Raw genomic sequence first — 19,444 nt, 5'->3', positions numbered from 1 at the left:
TTCTTTTGGCCTTGTCTTTATTCAAGTTTATACCTTCTGTTTGCAGGATCCCATATGGCAGTTCAGCAACACACATTATGTTCTTAGAGTGCATTGTAAAGTATGAAATATGCAGCAGGATGAAAGAAGCAGATAGTTTATTCTACTATTGCAAGACTGTTAGTCCAGAAATAGAGCTGAGTCATGGCAACTGAGGATCTGCAGCTTCCAAACACAATTTAAGGAGATTTTATTTCAAATACGTTTGCTTCTCCATTAGATATTAGGGATTTGTTTTCCAGGCTGTCATCTTTAACTTGAGTATTACTGTGCCCAACAAGGTTTAGTCTCTCCCATGACAGTAAAATCCCTACTCGCTATTATGAAGACAAATATTGAGCCTTTGAAAAAGAGTGTTTCATATCCAGTGGGATTAAGAAGGGAAGAACAGTTTTGATACTTTTGTGCCAGCTGATGCTGCTTAAAACTGATGCCCCTTAAACATAGAGAAATTTTGTTTGGAAGTGATTTCCGCAGGTCCAGCAGTCAAGCTTAGAACAGGGCAGACTTCAAAGAGATTGTTCAGGGCCTGGTCCAAACGAGTTATGACTTTTCTCCAACAATGGTAATTCCACAGTGGTGTTGGGAGTTTGGTGGTTTCATGGAGTACTTTTCCATGCTGTTGCAGAGCTTGGCTGTGCTCTTGGGGTTCCAGAAGCCAGGAGTGTTGCAGTCAGTGCAAGGATGACAAAGAAGCAGCCAAAGTCAAATTGTGTGTTGCAGGATGCAGTGGAGTTCCCTAAGCAAGCAAAGAGGTGAAAAGCATTACTTGAGTGTACAGCTCAGCTGACAGTTTGTCAGAGGAAACCTAACCTCTTAAGCTTAGCCTGAACTGAACAATTAAGGTAGATACTGCAGACTCTGGGGAAAACTAAATTTTTCTGTTCTTCTATTCCCTGAAATCTCAAGGTTACTTATGTTCATTTAAGCTTAATTATCATTGGGTAGAAAATAATTTCTAAATTAAAAATCCTAGGGATAATATAATTAAACCTTAGGTCTTTATTAGTTCTTCTGAAGTTACTGCTAATCACTTTTTTATAGTTCTCATAGGTAACACTTAAGGAGGAGCCTGTGGCAACCTGAGTAGTCTGATTTGTAAAAGCATTTAAGAACTTATCAGATGAACAAATCATTTACAGTAGGGCTTATGTTTTAAGTGAATGTGTAATGAGTCCTTTGGAACTGCCTGGGATTTGATCTCTCATACTAGGGGTTATACTTGTCTTTGCTTCTGGATTAGTCAGCCCTGCTTCCATCTTATATGTAAGACCTGTCCTAGGGGATGTCTTGTGCTTGAGACAGACCTGAGTTTCCTTTGTAAAAGTCAACTGTTCACATGTATATTTAATACTCTTGTTGTCATTAACACACTATCCATTGTCTGTGGGTATCATGGGCTCTTGAATTAGAGTAAGCAAGGATAATTCCCTACTTGTTACATAGCATGAGCAGTCAAGGTTTCTTCATATTTTATTGCAGAAAAAGCAGATGAAAGAATTTTCTTTAAGTCCACAGCTGTTTAAAACATTGAATCTGTCCCTTTGGATCAGGAAACAGGTAGAGTTTCCCCTTGAGATCTTGGTAAACACCAATCACATTTTAAGATTAACAAAATGTTCAATACATACTGCAGTATGTCTTGAGTCTTCAGCTAAAGTATCCTGTCTGTGGTGCTATCAGAATTGTTTATTTTCAGGGCATTTTAAAAATAATCAGTTATACTCTGCTAAGTAAAACATAGGCTATGTAAAATGGTTTTTTCTGGTACTTCTTTTTCCTTTTTTTTACCTGGAAAAACCCAAAACACAACCCAAAGGTGCTCAGGCAGCCCTACGTTTCTGCTTGGAATTGGACCACTTTGTGTGTGCACGTGTGAGAGAGACAAACAGACTCCTATTCACTGTGCAACCCTTCCAGTTCTTTTGTTTTTATCAGCAAACTTTAAAATTCCCTTTCCTTCCAATTTGCCAAGAGAAAAAAAAAGATTGTCCTTGCCTCTTCACCAAGACTCTGAGGGATATATTCAATAAGTATGGATCAGCTGGCACTCTTTCTTACACATGCACTTCTGGCTTGGTCTGCTTAATCCTTTGCTAGTACCTCTTCAGACTCACAGCTTTCTTACATGCTTACAATTCAGAGCAAAAGGACTTAATGTTGTTTCCCAGCTTTCTCAGAAGAGCAGAACAAGGGTCCCTTTCTCTCTGTGGATGTAACGAGATGATCAGCCCCCACAGAGGCTGTGTGGCAAGGTGGACTGGATGGTAAATCACTTGCCTTGGCTCTGTAATTTCTGTAAAGATTGCTTACACAGAAGAATTCAATAGCAGGAAGTTGCCCAAGCTAGCCAGAGCTGCACACACTGCACTGAGAAGGGCTGGTGACGTAGCGTTTTAAAGCACAGCGTGTGACACAGGCAGGGGAGGCTGGAAGGGTTTGTAGCTTGATCCTTTGCCTTTATCCAGGAGGCTTCTCTTTTTTTCCCACAGACAGGTTGAGTAATTTTTACCAGCAGCTTCTCAACTCTGAATGTCAACGTGTTCACAGAAAAAAATGCCAGGTCTTGGGTAAGTTACTTTAGAGGACCCAACCTCTCATCAATGTATAAAGCAAAATGACTGAGAGGGGAAAATCCTGAGTGCTGCTGCTACCAACAGTCTGCTGATGACTGGGGATGCTGAGCCCACAAGGTAAATTACTGGTGTTTTGTAGAAGTCAGAGAATCACAGAATTGGAAGGGACCCACAAGGATCAGAGAGTCCAACCCCAGGCCCTGCACAGGACACCCCAACAATCCCACCATGTGCCTGAGAACAGTGTTTGAGGGGAAAATCCTGAGTGCTGCTGCTACCAACAGTCTGCTGATGACTGGGGATGCTGAGCCCACAAGGTAAATTACTGGTGTTTTGTAGAAGTCAGAGAATCACAGAATTGGAAGGGACCCACAAGGATCAGAGAGTCCAACCCCAGGCCCTGCACAGGACACCCCAACAATCCCACCATGTGCCTGAGAACAGTGTTTGAACACCAGCTCTGTCATGTCAGGCTTGGGGCTGTGACCACTGCCCTAGGGAGCAGTTCCAGTGTCCAAACACCCTCTGGGGGAAGGACCTTTTCCTAATATCAAACCTAAACCTACCCTGACACAGCTTCAACGTATTCCCTTGGGTCTTGTCACTGGTTGCCAGAGAGCTGAGACCAGTGCTGTCTCTCCACTGCCCTTTGTGAGGAAGCTGCAATGAGGGTTGCCTGTGTCAGGGTCAGAATTTGAAGGTGATGTTTGTGAGACCCACATCTGTGACCAGCTGCAAAACCAGCCACCTTGTGCTGTGTGGGTAGCAGACACTTGACTGATAAGACACAATCTATGCTTTCCAAAACAAATAAAAGCCCCCATGCCACACCTCACAGATAAACACACTGGCAGGCAGTTGACAACTTCTACTGTACATTTTAAATTTGGATTTGCACAATCCTGTTTCAATCAAACACTGACTAGGATGTGACTGAAACCCTTTTACCCTGCCTGCACAAGGCCATTTGTGGGCTCTGTCATCAGACCTTTATAAGTCTGGCCTACAAATTTTCCCTTTAATGAAGGACTTTTTTCCCCAGGTTTTCCTGTCTCACATGTTCCTTTAATTGCTAGTGACATAGCAAGTCCCATGGCTTCATTCTGTGTATTTTCTCTGTAAATTCTGGACAGTTTAGATGCTGTCAGATGTTGAGCGCTCTGACAGATCCTTGGATCTTGCTTTGTGAGACTTGGGGGATTGAAATACCTGATGAAGATGCCTGTGTGTATGAGCTGTTCTCATATAGAAATGAGTGAGAGAACTGGGGGATTTCTTTATTGGCAGTTTTGAAGGCTATTGGACAAAACAGTGGGATCAAAAAATTGATCCAGTGTATTTTGCCTCTAAGGCATAAAGTTTTTATTGATGTCATCCATGCAAAAATCCATTTATCTGCCTAGGAGGAATCCATGTGTCAGAAGAGAACAAGAACAGTCTAAGTGGAGCAGTCATTTGTAGTTTGGCTCAGTTTTGCTCTCCGTGCTGTTTCTATGCCGGTGTTGCAATCTTTGGTGACACTGTGAACACACTGGCATCTTTCCACTCTGCACTGAGCATTATTTATGGCTCTTGACCACCTATTAATTTGGAGGTGGTTGGTGGTTCACTTTCTTACTAATTTATTCCAGATCCAGCAGCAGTGGTCAGCAGAGTTTCCCTTCTCTCAGGGCAGCTCATATGCAGTGGCTGAAACATGCTGCCTGTGCTGCTTGATCAGGAAAGCAGCATCTGAGGACAGATGACCTTTAGATTTTTCAGTTTATGCTCTGCTGCTGTACAATACACTATTTGGTGTTTGCATTTTTAGCCTGTGTGCTGCTGTTGTATTGCTTGCCTTTAATTGAAGTGAGGACAGATAAGAAAGCTGGCTGTGAACATTTTGATGTGGCTGTGAATCTGATGTATTTAATTCCGACAGGAATTTCACCAAGCCTTACTCTCCCTTGTCTTCCTAGTTTCCTTGCAGCAGTCAGACACAGTGATGATAAGCAGCAGTGGGAAGCCTTGGAATCAGTCTTTGTGCATCCTTTTTCCCCCTGTACCATTTTCAGCATTGAACATTTTAGAAAATGGTATGAAGATTCATTAATAGAGCCAATGCTTCTTCAAGTGCCGCAGGGTAAGCTGCTTTCACCTTAAAAGCTTATCAGCTATGTGTGGATGCTGGCAGCTTAATCTCTGTGTCATACAGCCAGCTCTTGGAAAGCTAATCAACAAGCTTCAACATCCTTCTAGGCTGCCTGTTTTAGCTGCATGTGCCTAATGGCTAGCATGGAGCAGAGAAGCAGTTTCATTCTTCTGTTTCCATGGCCAGTCCAGTCCCCATGACTGTAGGCAAAGAAAGCATTTCACAGCCTCCATGCTGATGGCCCCTCTACAAAGGTGTCCCCACTGTCCATTTGTGACTTTACCATACCACTAGAACTGGTCTAGTGGGATGGCAAATGATGCCTCTGCCTCATTTCGGAGATCTGCAAGGTACCAAATGGTTTCCAGAGCTGTGTGAACCCCTTGGCCCTGACAGAGTGGCTGCAGTTGGGCAGCAATAGTCCCAGGGCTGCAGTTGTCCTGTAGCAGGACAAGTGGGCTGAGTTGTGGGATTGAGCTGTGGGCTGGTACTTCTCACATGGGTTTCAGTGGATGGTTGTGTGCCTTATCTGCTTCCTGTTAGTGCAGGATATATAACAGGGCTGGCTGTCCATGATGCTGGCTCTCTCTGTAGGATGAAGGAAGAAGTAAAGCACAACTAACGGCACAAGTAAGTACAGCAGTTATATATACCATCTTATGTACACATTCTGTATTTATACAGTCTTATACACCCTGTGTGTTAGCATGTGTGTATTTTTGCGTATGCTGGGGCAAAAAAAAATCAATGCTCTGATTATTTATATAAGCACAAGATTAGCTTCCTCTCCTGGTTTCATTTAGGCACCTTCATGTGCTATTAATGGCTTGAAAAGGGAAGGTCCCTCATTGCTCAGCAGGATTTGTTGCTCACAGAAGCAGTCCTAGACTGCTCAGTGTGGTGGGTTCTCTTGGCAGTGTAGGGAGGCAAAGGCCAGGTAAAATCTGTCAATAATCAATTCTTGGTTCTTTGTAAAGTTCAAAAGGAGAATGTGAATTGCAGACCATGCCTCAGGCTGGCATGGGCTTTTTTAGTCCCATTTTGGACTTTCGTATTCCAAGTGCTATGCAAGTCCTCCCTGGGTTCATCAAGCTGTCAGCAGAGTGTTTGGAAAATTATATATTTTGCCATTACTGCCATAGCACCTGCAAAACATGTTTTTCTTGCTGAGAGAGTCAAACATTTTAAATAAATAGCAAAGCCTCCCCAAAGTGTTTGACTGGTTTAGACAATGTACTTCCATTACTGCTCTGAAGCACAGCCCATCACTCACATTGCTTTGTTCATGCACACTTTGGGATCAGCAATGGTTGGGTCTACCTTCTCTTTAAGGTGTTGTGGACTTATTAGCATCAATGGTAAAAGGAAATTAACTTACCCTTCATGAATTCATGGTATTTAAGTTTGCCCATTGGATTTGCCTTCTGTTAAGCATACAGTTAACCTCTTTTCATTCCAATTAGTTGAAAACTAAGGATTTCCTTCCTTCTGTTTTGAACTGATATGTAAGAGGAAATCCGTCGATGTTCCTGTTTTGAGTAAACCTTTTACTAAGGAGTTCTGCTTGAGCATTTTTAAAAAAGAATAGAAAGAAAGAAAAAGGTTATGTTGATTCAGACAACGCTAGAAGTAGCAGACCCATTTCTGAAGACTTTGCAGCCAAAAAGCACAGTGCAAAAATGCTCTCTCCCTGTTTACTTTTAACCTCTGGTTTGTCTTGGATTTGATTCTTAGTAGGCGGTGTTATCGTACAGAAATTGAGACTCTATCACCACCCCTTTCGTGTAAAGGGTCCTGCCTGTAAAAGCATGAAAATGCATCCTCCTGGATTGCTGTTTTTCTTCTTAGCAGCATGCTTCGCTCCTCCAGCTGACTGCCAGAGTCAGAAGGTAAGTCTGAGAGTCTTTGTTTAAATGTTCATTGAACAGTTCTTCATGTTTAGACAGTTGTGTGTTAAGAAATGTCCTCCCCAAAACTTCTTTTTCTCATTTAGGTGCAGAATAACACCCCTAACTAAACTTTCAGGCTGTAAGGTAGTTACTGTCCTATGTGTGTAGTCCAAACTGAGGAACTTAAAATAAGGTTGAAGGGAGCTGCTTGAGCTTTAAATTGGATTGAATTTGTCTCTGTTTTCAGCATTGAACTTTGCCGCATCTTTGTCTTCCTCTAGTTTCAGTATGTGGGATGTGACCTTAGGATCTGCCAGGACAGGTCCATAAGTTCCCCAGGAGAATTTTGATTTCAAGAAAATGTTTAAATTTCATCAATTGGTTTCTTTGCAATAGAGTAAATACTTTTGCTTCAGGTACATTTCCCAACAGCTTCCCGGTAAGCACTGTGGAATACTTTTCATTTTGCTTTTATTTCAGTTTTGTTGTTTTGCTTTTGATTCTTCGTCTCTGTGCTTGTGCTTAGCAGCAGCAGTTAGAAGGATGTGTGATGCCTTGGCAAGTCTGCTCTCTAGGCTCTATGGAGAGGCAGCCCAGTTCCTGTAGGCTGGAATTCACTCTAATTCATGCTATATTGTCTTCTGCCACTGCCCTTCTTGCTTCCTGCTGTCGGAGGAGTGAACTGGCCTACAAAGTCAGAAGCTGTGGGGACATTTAGAAATGGTACTCCCTGGGGATCCAAGCTATGGAAAGGTTGCCTTGTCTTGAATGACAACGTGGCCCCTTGTAGGGCTTATAAATCTGAAAGATTTAACTTAGAAAAAGCCAGAGCACTGGAAAGATGCTTCAGTGTCAAAACTTTGGTGGAAGCTTTTGTTTAGATCCTTTCATAAGAGGGTCATAAATGACTACTAAGCATACAAATAAGTTAAGAACCTCATGAACCTTTAGGTTTGTAGGATCATTAAAGTGCACAAACATGAAGAAGTGTCTGCTAGTGGATTTTATTTGCCTAGAGGCTTGGGTTTCAGCAGGTGTGTTCCAGTATAGTCGTGTTCAGACACATGGGCTCACATGTGATGGAAGTGGAAATGTAGGTCTCTTCACTTTGAGGCACTGTGTTGATTTCTGTAATCACTGAAGTGTCTGGCTTGGCATGAAACGGTTACGTTATCAGGTAGTGAGTGCCCACTTACAGAGAAGGGAAATGTTTATTTAATCCAGGAAAAATAACTCCCTTTTTTGAGTTTTTTTCCTCCAAATGTTCCCTCTTTTTGGAGAAAGTGAAGAAATATTAGGAAGGTTATAATGGGAGCTAAGGAAAAATAAGGACCTAATGAACTCTTCTCTGATAGTTTAGGATAGCCATTGTCTCTGATTGCAATAGAAGTGCTGTGATTCCACAAGAAGTATCCATTGGCTTGAAGGGGCCATCAAGAGAGAAAAGAGATGTGATGTTACCTCAGGACTCTGCTTTGATGGTTCAAACATGACAGTGAATCTGTTAGCCTGATTTGGTTTGTTATACCCCCTGCTATGGGCTGGGGAAGATACAGCAGAATTGAGAACCATGAAAGTTTTCCTGCTGGGAGAAGGCCAATCCCAGGCTGTGCTGGAGGAGGAATGGAGGCAGGTGGGAAATGAGGGGAGTGGTCTCAGCATTCCTGTGCCTCCTGTGCTCTGCAGCTGAGATGGTGGGAAACACCTAAGGGAACAGTAGATCTTGTGTTATGTAATCTCTGTGTTTCATTGTTCATCCTCATGCTGAAATTGACCCAGTGTGAAGGATTTGTGCTTCCAGGAGCTGCTGGTCTGTTCAGCTAAAGCATTATTGAGAACTTATTGGGGAAGTGCATGACTGTAATGACTCAAGCAAGCTCTGTTTTGTAAAGGACAAATGCACTGGAAACTTGGTGATTCATTAGATAATGACTATTTCTAGAACTGACTCCCAGGATTGTTGGAGCCAAACACTGACGTCCAAATGTGTTTTTCTTTCTTCCTTGAGATTTTGCTGTGCAGAAGGATTTGTGCTATGGTTTGGGAGGAAAAATTAATGGGTGAAAATGAGGAGAATGGAACTAGCCCTTATGAAATACTTCCCAGCATTTTCACTTGAGATGGAATAAGAGAAACATGAACACTTGAGAAGTAAGGGACATCTGTACAGGAAGGAGGGAAGGAAACACTGCAGCATCCAGAAGCTCTGATGTGTCTCAGCTAAGCACAGAGGGCAGTGGCTGCTCTTGCACAAACATGTGCTTTGAGTGCAGGGACAGAGCACAGCCCATCTTGGCAGGATAGAGCCCAGTGTGGCCAGAGGTGCCCTGGCTCTTAACTTCCTTCAGCTATAGCTAGATGTCTTCTGCTTTAAAAGTCTCCTTTAGTTCTGGAGCTGTTTGAGAGCATCAGTCTTCCTTTTCTGTTCCTTTGTACCCAAAACGTGTTACAGTCCAGGCTAACAGCATCACCTGATCAGAACAGTAACAGTTTTCATCCCCTTTCCTTGGCATAGCCACTGTGCACTTCACTGACTCTGCATCCTAGGGGCAGAAATTCTCTCTCTGCTCCCTTTCCAGTGTCTTCACACGTAGAAACAGTGCTCACAGATGAGCCCAAGGGAGCAGTACATCATTGTTTTCCACAAGGCTGTGCCCCAGGAGCCACCTCTGACTCAAACTTCTGTCTGTCTTTCATCCTCTCCAAAATCTGAGTATCAAGTGTTCCTTGATTCCCTCTTCTGCTTTCCTAAGAAGCAAAACTCTCCAGAAAATGACTGCTTCATCAGTTCTGTCACTCAAATAAGAAGGGAAATATTTTTTTACATTATTTTCCACTCAGCTGTTTTCTTCCTCTTTCCTCCTGCCTTTTGCTGCTGACACAAGCATATTTCTTTATAAAAAGGGGAAGGTCTTGCTGGAAAGCTGCCTAAAGCTTATAAAGTGTCCATGGAAGGTAGGGTAGAGGGGATTCCACAATAATTGTTCTTCTCTTAGGATCCTGCAATCAATTAAATGTGGCAACAGGGAGAAGTAACAGCCAATCTCCTCTCCCATTGTCCATCTCCATTTAGAAATGGAGCCACATTGATGAAGGAAAGAGAAGGAAAATGGAATAATGTATGAATGACGGTGTCTTCCTTCACCACCATGACAGAGAACAGCCCAACTGTGCCTGAAAGTACAGATGAAATAGAAGATTGGCGATTTTTCACTTAGTGTTTTGTGCTTTACTGTTTATGTGGTCTTTTTCATACGGATAGGGTGGCTCAGACACCTGGAAAAGGTTTGTGGAGCAATTCTAACTCACAGGAAGGTGTCCATATCTGTGTTTCTTCCTCAGGCATCTTCCCATTCTGATTTCCAAGGCATTGTCTCGGGGAAGGTTAAAGCTGGCACTTGATGGGACTAGAAAGGCAGGAGATGCACTGTTCTGTAATAACTGTGTCCCTGGCTTCCACTGGCTCCTTTCAAAAGACCAGCTTTAATCTGGAGTCCTAATTGGTACGTGAATCAGCTTGTTGGATAGACTTCTTCCCTGCCCCATCAATGGCACTGATCATGTTTTGAGACAGAGTACTCCAGAGGTAGCACCTCATTTATTCATCCATATTGCTTGTCTTCTCTGTTTTGCTCCATGAAAAATGGGAAATCTCCTCTGACTGCTCTGTGTCACTGCCACTGGGGTGGAAGCATAAGGAAGAAGCTGATCTCTGTCCTGCTGGATATCATTAGTAAAGCTGGTGCTCACAGGACATGGACAGGTGGATTTGGTGGATCTCAGATTAGTTTTGAGCTGTTTATAATGCAAGGGAGTCTTTGACATAACAGGTTCCTTGGGGGTTCTGCCACCAAAGGAAGTGGAGACCCCAGAAGCACAACTAGAATTTAATACCCATGGGAAGGGCAATCACAGACACAGAAGTCACTTTCTTCCTTGGACAGCATTCTTGAATGGATGGCTGCACAGGGTGGATCCATAAAGATGAGAAAAAGCTCTACAGCTGCAGGCAGAGGGAACGTGGGCGTGAGTCAGAAAATGTTACAGGGACATGTCCCTGTGGACTTGGGCCTTGAAGGTTATCTCTCAGGAGGTTTTCCTGACAGGGTCTGCTGGCTATCATCTGGGAGGGCCTTCCTGAGCCATTGATAACTGATGGGAAGCCATGGGCTTCCTCTCTTGCCTTGAGGCAAATGTATGCATTTGGGCTTAAGTTCAGAGGAAGCAAACCTGAGATTGCTGATGGGAATCCCAAACAAGTTCTGGGCACAGGAGGGCTGCTGCATTAACAGCATTGTTCAGGATTGGCTTTAAAAATCCCAGATCGAGGCCTCCTCCCAAAATTTCATCTAATAGTTTTGTTTTTAGAAAATACAGTGCCTGCAGAGGCACAGTTGAGGTGAACTGTGTGGGTTTTTTCCAGCCAGTGACCTTTTGGGGCACACACAGCTCATTCCCAGCTTTTATCTGTCACCATCAGTGGCAAATGCTGTCTTTTTAAAACGGTAGCAAAGAGGTTTCCATGCAGTTGCTTGACTCCAGGAGATTAGAAATTCAAGGAAGTGCTTTTGGAGTAAAATCATGAGGTTTTGTGACAAGTTGGCATATGATGCTTGGCATTCACTCTGAGGCTGTACTTTTGTCATCTGCTCTGTGTTTCATTTGGAGAAGCAAGGTTGTGCAGGGGTACAGAAAAGCCCTCTGAGGAAACCTGATCCCCTGATGTTGCTCTAGTTGAGTGCAAGGACACATGCTGATTTTTTTCACCAGTCATGTGATTTGTTCAAATCTCCTACCTGATCTTTATGCCAATGTTTATGGAGCCCTTCTTGCCTAGGGCCAAAGCATCAAGGTGGTCAGAGAGATGCACATCCCCATTCCATTTCATCCACCTCACTGCTCCTCCTCCAAGACAACTGCCATGAGAAATACTTGTGTGAGCACCTCCTGGCTCTGGAAAACAGGCTGAACTAACGCATTTGATTCTTCAGACCTGTGGGTCAGCAATGAAACCACCAGTGAACTGGATTGTATCAATGTGATATGCTGTGTTGCTTTTTAATTCGGTGTCTTCTGGCAAGGATTATTAATTTTGAGCTTGTCCTCACACACCATTACCACATGCTTGTAAGAGATCAGCTGAAATTAGCATTGCACAGTTATGATTGTTTTAAAAATGGTTAGAATTTTTGCTGTGGGGTGCAGGGTGATCTGCCCTGCTGCCTTCCAGCTGAGATCCAGGCGGAGCAGTGCACAGCAGCTGATGTGATGTGAGTGTGTGGTACCTCCCTGCAGCTGCACAGGGCACTGCCCTCCCCAGCAGCATCTAATGAATGGTGAAACTTGATAAAGACAGTACAAGTTGGCAAGAGAAGTGGCTAAGGTAGCAATTTTGGTTTGGGCTTATTTCCATTCTGTTTTTTCTTTTCAAGTTAAAATCCATGCGGTGCAATGTCAAGACGATGTTTACCTTGAATACAGCATGTACTACTTGTGCTGCAGTGCCAAAAATGTTGTGCCCAAGAGGCTGGTTAAAGACTACCCAAGGATTAGGGGTGAGGGACTGCAGGTAAGGCCCATTTCCTAAGTGTGTTAAGTTTTTGGTGCAGGCCTGCTATGCATGTGCCATCAGCAGAGCACACGTGTGTTTTTTGAACTCTAAAGGTCCAAGGAGTTTTGCTTTCAGATGGATAAAAATGGATTTATGACCCCTATTATTGTTGGGTTTGTCTCCTTGTAAATCCCACAGACTTTTTGCTGGGCAGGTTCTATATACATAGAACAAATTGCATGATAATTACCTCTAACTTGCCCCAGACAACCTGGGTTTGCTAATCCTGCTGTAGCAACTAAAGAGGTCTGTCTAGTGTAGAAGCCTGTTTCAGACCCAGAATTCCTTAGTGGCTTATTAGGAAAATAATATAATGATAATTCCCCTTGTATATCCTCCCAGCTTCCAGCAATAATCCTCTGAACTTTTTACCTTCCTAGTTCACTTTATGACAATTGCTTGTTCATGTGTTCCTTGCTCTTATTCTGTTGAGCTTGGCACTAATAGGAAAAGGATGAAGGAAAACTGAATTTATTAGGAAGCTTTTGAAAAATGAAACACTATAGATTATTGTTTGTGTATCTATTCAGTAGTGAATGTTAACTGTTAATATATAGCTCCATTGTCCTGCTGTTTCTGTGATTCACTGTTCTGTCAAAATACTTATAAATAGCAGTGGCAGTTCTGCAGTTTATAGCAGTTTTTGCACACACACAGGAGTCAGATTGAAGCCAAAGCAGCAATGCTATTGAGACAATTTCCAAGTTCCTTTTGGGAAGGATGTTGTGCCAAAAATAAAAAGAAGTGTAAGAATAATGTGAGTGTATGCAGCTTTTCTGAGTGTTATCTGCTCTTGTGGTGCTTGTTGGACAGACCCAAGAATAATTCTGTACTGTGTACGTGCAGAACAAGAGGCACCGCCACCAAGGACTCACCCTTTGTGTAGAGGGGTTGGATGAGAAGGTTGAAAGAAAGATGCATTAAGGAGGAATTTGTCCAAGATTGAATAGAGAATCTGTGAATAACACAGATATTAAATCCAATTTTGCAGCATTTCAATCTGGAATCTTTAAGAAAAGACAGAAAGGGACAAGTCCCACAAGGAGATTTTGTTCTTTCAAGCTTATTTCAGATGTGAAGTCAAATGTTGAGTCACTCTGGAGAGCCTAACTTTGTTTCTATGCTATCTAACCCTCCAGCATCCAAGATTTCTGTTCTGATGTCCTCAGGCTGCCCAAGATCCTGTCTCATGCCCTGTCCCCGACAGATTTCTTGTAACTGATCTCTGAGGCTCAAATCAATGGGCATCCCTAGAGAGGGTGTAGCCCAAGTGCAGACTCGTGTGTGCATGTATGGCTGAGGGACTGAGTGTTCCTTATGTTCAGAGCTGAATGCACTGCAGTGTGATTGCTTAGAGACCCTCCAACAGGCCTGGGCTAGGTATGTGTTGTAACATGAATCTTGGAATGTTCTCTTTAAGATACTCTGTCAAGTTAGGAGAAAATACACTTTCCCTGCCAGGGTGCCATCACATATGTAAGAAGGAAATTGAAGAGAAAAAGTGCTGTCCAGGATTCTGGGGTACAGAGTGCTATGGTAAGTTTTTCATTTTTTTACGATGATCTCTAGCTGTTGAATAAGTCAAAACGGTTTTAATAGGAGGCATTAAAAATACATTGAGGTCATTAGTTTTCATTATCCCTTGAACACTCCCAAGATCTCCATTATCTGTCTGGAAGCTTCAACATATAATCTCTTTGCTCCAGACGAGTTGAATCCTCTTGCTTTTAACACATAACATAACCTCCTCTGGTGGAACTTCCTGTTGTCTCTTCTTTAAAAATAAACTTTTGGAAAGGGATGTTTTTGTTCCTCTTTACAAAAGTTTCCAAAGGAAGAGGAAGATCTTTCTGATGTCCCTCTAGTCTGCAGCGCGTGTGCCACGTGTGCTGCTGTATAGTCTGGGGTTAGCGAGCCATTCAGCCACAGAAAATACTTAGCAATTCCAATCCAAGGTGAAAATAAACATCCCAAAGTTCTCACTCAGGGTTGTGCTAAGTAATGAGAATTTGTTTTGTCTTGACTCAAAAATCCAAAAGCAAGACCTACAAAGCTGAAGATTTTTCATATGATTGGCTGATTGCTGGAATACAGAAAGACACTCTCCAGTTCTGCATAGAACAGGAGATTGTTTGAGTGCTTGAGCCTGTTCTCACACAAAGTGCTTTGAACAAGCAACTGGCTTCATCAGAGGAATCACTTGCTTAAAGTGATCAGAAATAATTGCCAAAGTTTGAAGATACCCCACTCCAAAGACATGCAGACCATGCTTTTCTGAGTACTGTCCCAGCTCTTCATAAAGTCAGGGAGAGCTGAAAAGCTCAGTATTTTTGCAAAGTAGTCTCCTGTCTGTCCTGAGTTTCAGAACTGCCCTCAGATATGTGATACCACCTTGTACTGCTGCTAGCAGCAGAAGCTCAACCTCAAAAAATATTTCAGTGCCTTTGTTGAAATTTAGTAAATTATGGCCTGTTGAGACTTCTCCTTAGACTTGTAATAAAAGTAATTTCTTAGCTAGTAGCCCAACTACTCCTTGGTGCCACTTCTGGCCACTTTGACCAGCTCTGAGCAAGTCTTAGCTACACTGGATAATTTGCTGCTGAAGAGGCAGCATTTGTACCAGGGGAACACCTGGGGCAGGAGGGGATGGAAAGGTGCTGGTTGTTCAATCTAATCTTGTCTGGCCTGTCTCACCTGCTAGAGTGCCCAGGTGGCTCTGAAAATCCCTGCAATGGCCATGGGAGGTGCTTGGATGGTATGCAGCAAAACGGGACCTGCATCTGCAAGGTCAGTGCATGATTTATTCTGAAGGTGTTGTGCTTTTACAGAGGGAGTTGTACAGTGTCTGTGCTGATGCCTGGAAGGTCATTAGCAGCTTCTTTCATTCCAGCATCAGTGTCTGTGGTTTTCCTTGAGGGTTGGTGTGGTCTGCAACAGCACTAAGACACTGCTGGTAAGGATATGGCATTGGGAAGGATCACTAGGAAGAAATGAAGAAAGAATTGCATGAATTTAACCCCCCAGTCAGTTGGAATAGTCAGTGTGTGGCTGCAAGAAGCCATGAGACACTAGGCTCTTAATAGACTGCACCTTTTCCAGATTTGGATGATGTACTTCCCAAATGAATCAGTCCTGCACCTTGCAAGGCAGAGCCTCCCTCTCTCAGGGAAAGCAGGAGGGACCAGAAAGAGAATTTAGGACAGATGTGTTTTTTTAGTTTACAGCTCCAGACTTGGTACTACAAAAGCCTAAACAATTTCTGCACATTTGAATTGTATAGAAGGGTGCTTCTGAAACTTCTAACTTAATGGATCAGTGTCACACTTGAAACTTTCTCTCATGAACTCTGTGTTTCACAGCATACTTAATTAATAGCTCAAATCCTACCTCTTGGACTCTTCGTTGAGAAAAGATGATTTTGGATTTAACTCAAAGACACCTTATGTCAATTAAAAGATATGCTGAAGGTCTCCAAGCCCTGCAAAATCAATATTAAAAAGTACCACTGGCACTGTTAAATTCCAGATTTCTTTTTCAGAGAGATATCAGAAGCCAGCTGGTACATTCCTGTCTGTCTCTAATCAGGACACTGTTCCCTCAGTGCCCATCAGAGTTTTGCTGGCATTTTGCATGGCTTCTGTGTGTCAGGTTACACTCTGATCCCCTTTGCCATGGGGCTGCTTAGTACAACTGGAGCACTGAACAGGTCAGGTATCTTCACTGTGTTGCTTCAGCTGTCATAGAAAATCAGAAATGGGGAGAGGCTTTGAATGATAACAATGTGTGAAACAATACAGTGATACAGAAAAATAATATCTGGCACATTTTGGGGCCCTTCTAGGAGCAATACAGTGGCTTTGCCTGCCAGAGTTGTCGAGATGAAAATCGTTTTGGCCCAGACTGTCAGTCAGGTAAGAACATGTAATTCAAGTGAAACTTCAACAAAAATAACTGAGAACAAGGAAGGAGGAGGGGGAATTTGAGTGAGAAAGGGTGCTGGAGAGGAGGACAGGGACAGAGTGCTGGCAGTGTTCAACAGCAGTGTCAGGGCATTTTGTCTTTGTGCTTGTCTCCACTGCCCCATTAGACAAATGATTCTCAGTCTTTCGATCAAATCAGTTCATTTTTCCTGTTGTAAATCTCTCTCTCTATCCCAGTTTCCTCTCTCTTTTTAGCCAGCTGTTACCTTCATCCCTGAAACGACCCATGCCCACTTTCCAGCTGTTTTTCAGACTCCTGTAACTGCCCCACTTGTCTACCAACTTCTTCCTTGTTGCCCTCTATAAAAATGAATACACACAGTGCTACTTCTCATCTATGGCCTTTTGGGAAGTGATTTATGACCAGTGTAGCATGGCTGTTAAAGGAGCCCTTTTTGTCCAGCTTCTGGTTCCCTTGTGTCCACACAGGTGGGATAGGTGTGATCTTGGTGGTTGTGCTGATATGTTTAAACACGTGCCTGAAAAGCTGGTCTAGATCTTGCATTCAGGGCAGCTCTTACAGGACAAAACCTCGTCTTCTTGAGCCAAGGACATGCAGTTTACCCTCTCTGAGCTCTGACTGGCATGGCTAATTTTTATAAGGAGCTACTTTTGCTGTAGTTTATTGGTGGGAAATCAGAGTGCCAAGTTCCAGGACAGTTGGCCAGTGTATGCCTTCTAGCTGAAGGTCAGGTTTGTCTGGACTTTCCTTGCAGTGTGTAACTGTGTGCACGGGGAATGCAACAGCGGTGTCACTGGGAATGGAAGCTGCACGTGCTACGGAGGCTACACTGGCCCCAGGTGTGACCAAGGTAAATACAATGGTAGCTGCTGAGGGGCTGTTAGAGCTAACCTATGCTATGTGCTTGGATGCATGTGTCCCAGAAGGAGCAGGGGGGCAACAAATGGCTTGGAAATGTAGAGGGAAGATGATCTGAGCACTGGAGATCTAGATAGAGGGAAGAGCTGGAGTCTGCTCCACACTTTGTGATAGTGGCTGAGATGATCCATCTCTTTATGCCTCTGTTCTTCCTCTGGAAACCTCCTAGATCCTTTCTTCTCTCTAAGCCTTGCGGGACCTGACTTACCTAGGTCACCAGTGATTTAGAGCTGTCCGTACTGCTTATAACTTCCAGCTTTTGTGCCAGCTTGGGGCCCCTGGAGCCACCTTTGCCTTCATTTCCAGAGATGGTGTATGGTAAGTTGCATCTCTCAACAGTGCCCTGCATACTCAAAGGGAAACTTTCTTTGCTGTGTGATTGCAGAAATTTCCCTTTGCAAAGGTGTGACATGTGACACCAACAGCGAATGTGTGGTGAGGGATGGGACAGCAGTGTGTGACTGCAAGCTGGGCTACAGAAAACAGGGGAGCACTTGCCAAGGTGAGAAACTTCTCCATGACTCTAAATGGTCTCCTGTTTGGAAAAATCTTATTGCACTACTATCTCTGGGTGGATTTGATTACTGTAAATACAAGGCCCACTTCACTACAGAGTCTGAAGAACCTGCTTTTTAGGAATCCCTGTAAGATTAAGGGCTAAGGCTTTGGCTTTCCACTCAGTTGGTCTGGAGAGCAAGAAGTGAATTAGAGTTGCAGGTTCCATCCAGCACTCACTTATAAGTCTGTACTAAATAAGTGTAACAGCCAGATATTAGTGAGTCTGAACCAGTTTCAATAATGTGTGTAATCGGAGGAGCTCTTCACTGATTTAAAATTTAGGTTTGTGAATTGGTTTTGTTAAAAGTCAATAAAATGCATGTGATCAGCTAGCTATGGATAGCTTCCTTTTCACTTGTTGGTTGCAATTTTTGCTGACCAAACTGCAGTTTCATATGTCCTCAGATATGATAGAAATTCAGAAGTAAATCCAAACATCATCTGTCGCTCACACTTCTGTTACTGGAGTAGCATGAAAATGTCATCCAAATCCCTCAGATGAAAAAACCCCAAATGTCTGCTGTCTGATTTTATTTTCCTGTGAAATTTTAGAAGTGTAATAGCATAAATTTCTTATACTCCATTCTTTCCAGGCCTTTTGCATTCTGCTGTGCTGCAGGAAGTGCTGTTTTGAAAACAGAAATTTGGTTATTCTCACCTCTGATGTCTTTAAATTGCAGCTCAGGATCCTTGTGCTCCTTCTCCATGCTCCCCCTTTGCTGTATGTAAAGCTCTAGGAACACGAGGGTATCAGTGTACCTGCAAAGAAGGATTTCAAGGAGATGGGAAGATTTGCCAGCCCATAAACCCTTGTGTTGACAGCAATGGAGGCTGCCCAGAAAACTCTACTGTTTGTGTTTACAGACGTCCAGGAGAGGTAAGGGCAGTAACAGCAAAGGTCTGAAAAATGGACAGATGAGAAATTCTTCAAATGAACTGATGATTGTGTTGGTCAAATCTGCTCTCCACACCTTAGATTTTGCAAAGGGAAACCAGACAGCTCTTTTGCAGGGTAATTTATTCGGAAAAAGATGATGAATGCAGCTCTATCATCACTGTGTTGCCTTTCCTTAGGCAGCTTGTGTTTGCAAGCCTGGGATGAGTAGGAGAACTCTTTCGTCCGAGTGCTCTGTATTTCCCAACGATTGTCGGCAGTATTATTGCGACGTGACTTCCACGTGTGAAATTAATTCTCAGGGGAATCCTAGGTAAGCCAGTTTAAAGCTTGCTAATAAGGAAGCTTGTTCTGCAGCTAGAATGGCAACTGAGTTTGCATGAGCTGAATTTTGAAGAAACTCAGGGTGATCTGAGGAGTATGGGCCAGAGTTGCCTGACAAGAAGAACCTGTTTGTAACAAACCCATTGAAAGAGTTTTACATCAGTCATTGTAAATTTTGGCATGTGGGTTACAGGATGCTTTAAATCAGCAGAGTCTCCTGTGATGTGAACTGGAGATGTTGCTCCCCAAGGTGGTGGTAGTAGTAGGGTATTATCAGCTAATAATCAATCATTAAAAAGGGAGATGTGTGACTTGTTTGTTCACATCTGACCACATTTTCTTCTGAGTGTTTGTCTCTTTTCCCACTCAGGCCTGTAAGCAAGAAATAAATTAGAATTGCAGATTGACAGGGAAGGGGGAAATTGAGGGAAGAAATACCAGACCTCACTTAGTCCTCTGGAGCAAAACACCTGGAAGTTGATACTCCTTTATGGGAAATTATACCAGATATAGGATAATTTTTACATCGCCTCCCGAACACCAGAGGAAGCTTCACTGAGG

The 19,444-nt window shown here is 43.1% G+C and overlaps 1 protein-coding gene across 1 annotated transcript in view; it reads left to right on the top strand.

The window, feature by feature from the left end:
• Nucleotides 1–2,843: 2,843 nt before the first annotated feature.
• Nucleotides 2,844–19,444, top strand: part of STAB1 (stabilin 1) — a gene marked incomplete at its 3' end in the record, with an annotated part of 57,577 nt that continues 40,976 nt past the window's right edge. Inside the window, exons 1-11 of the mRNA XM_009079199.1 lie at nucleotides 2,844–2,932; nucleotides 4,574–4,737; nucleotides 6,595–6,635; nucleotides 12,068–12,204; nucleotides 13,667–13,782; nucleotides 14,948–15,033; nucleotides 16,088–16,157; nucleotides 16,943–17,038; nucleotides 17,492–17,608; nucleotides 18,345–18,541; nucleotides 18,739–18,872. Coding sequence (XP_009077447.1) covers nucleotides 2,844–2,932; nucleotides 4,574–4,737; nucleotides 6,595–6,635; nucleotides 12,068–12,204; nucleotides 13,667–13,782; nucleotides 14,948–15,033; nucleotides 16,088–16,157; nucleotides 16,943–17,038; nucleotides 17,492–17,608; nucleotides 18,345–18,541; nucleotides 18,739–18,872 — 1,247 coding nt within the window. The remainder of the gene's footprint in view (nucleotides 2,933–4,573; nucleotides 4,738–6,594; nucleotides 6,636–12,067; nucleotides 12,205–13,666; nucleotides 13,783–14,947; nucleotides 15,034–16,087; nucleotides 16,158–16,942; nucleotides 17,039–17,491; nucleotides 17,609–18,344; nucleotides 18,542–18,738; nucleotides 18,873–19,444) is intronic.

The sequence above is a fragment of the Acanthisitta chloris genome, unplaced genomic scaffold (genome assembly GCF_000695815.1).
Source record: "Acanthisitta chloris isolate BGI_N310 unplaced genomic scaffold, ASM69581v1 scaffold4477, whole genome shotgun sequence".
In the NCBI taxonomy this organism is placed as follows: domain Eukaryota; kingdom Metazoa; phylum Chordata; class Aves; order Passeriformes; family Acanthisittidae; genus Acanthisitta; species Acanthisitta chloris.
Note: the sequence above shows the minus strand (reverse complement) of the source record. Positions and strands in the feature narration are given on the sequence as shown.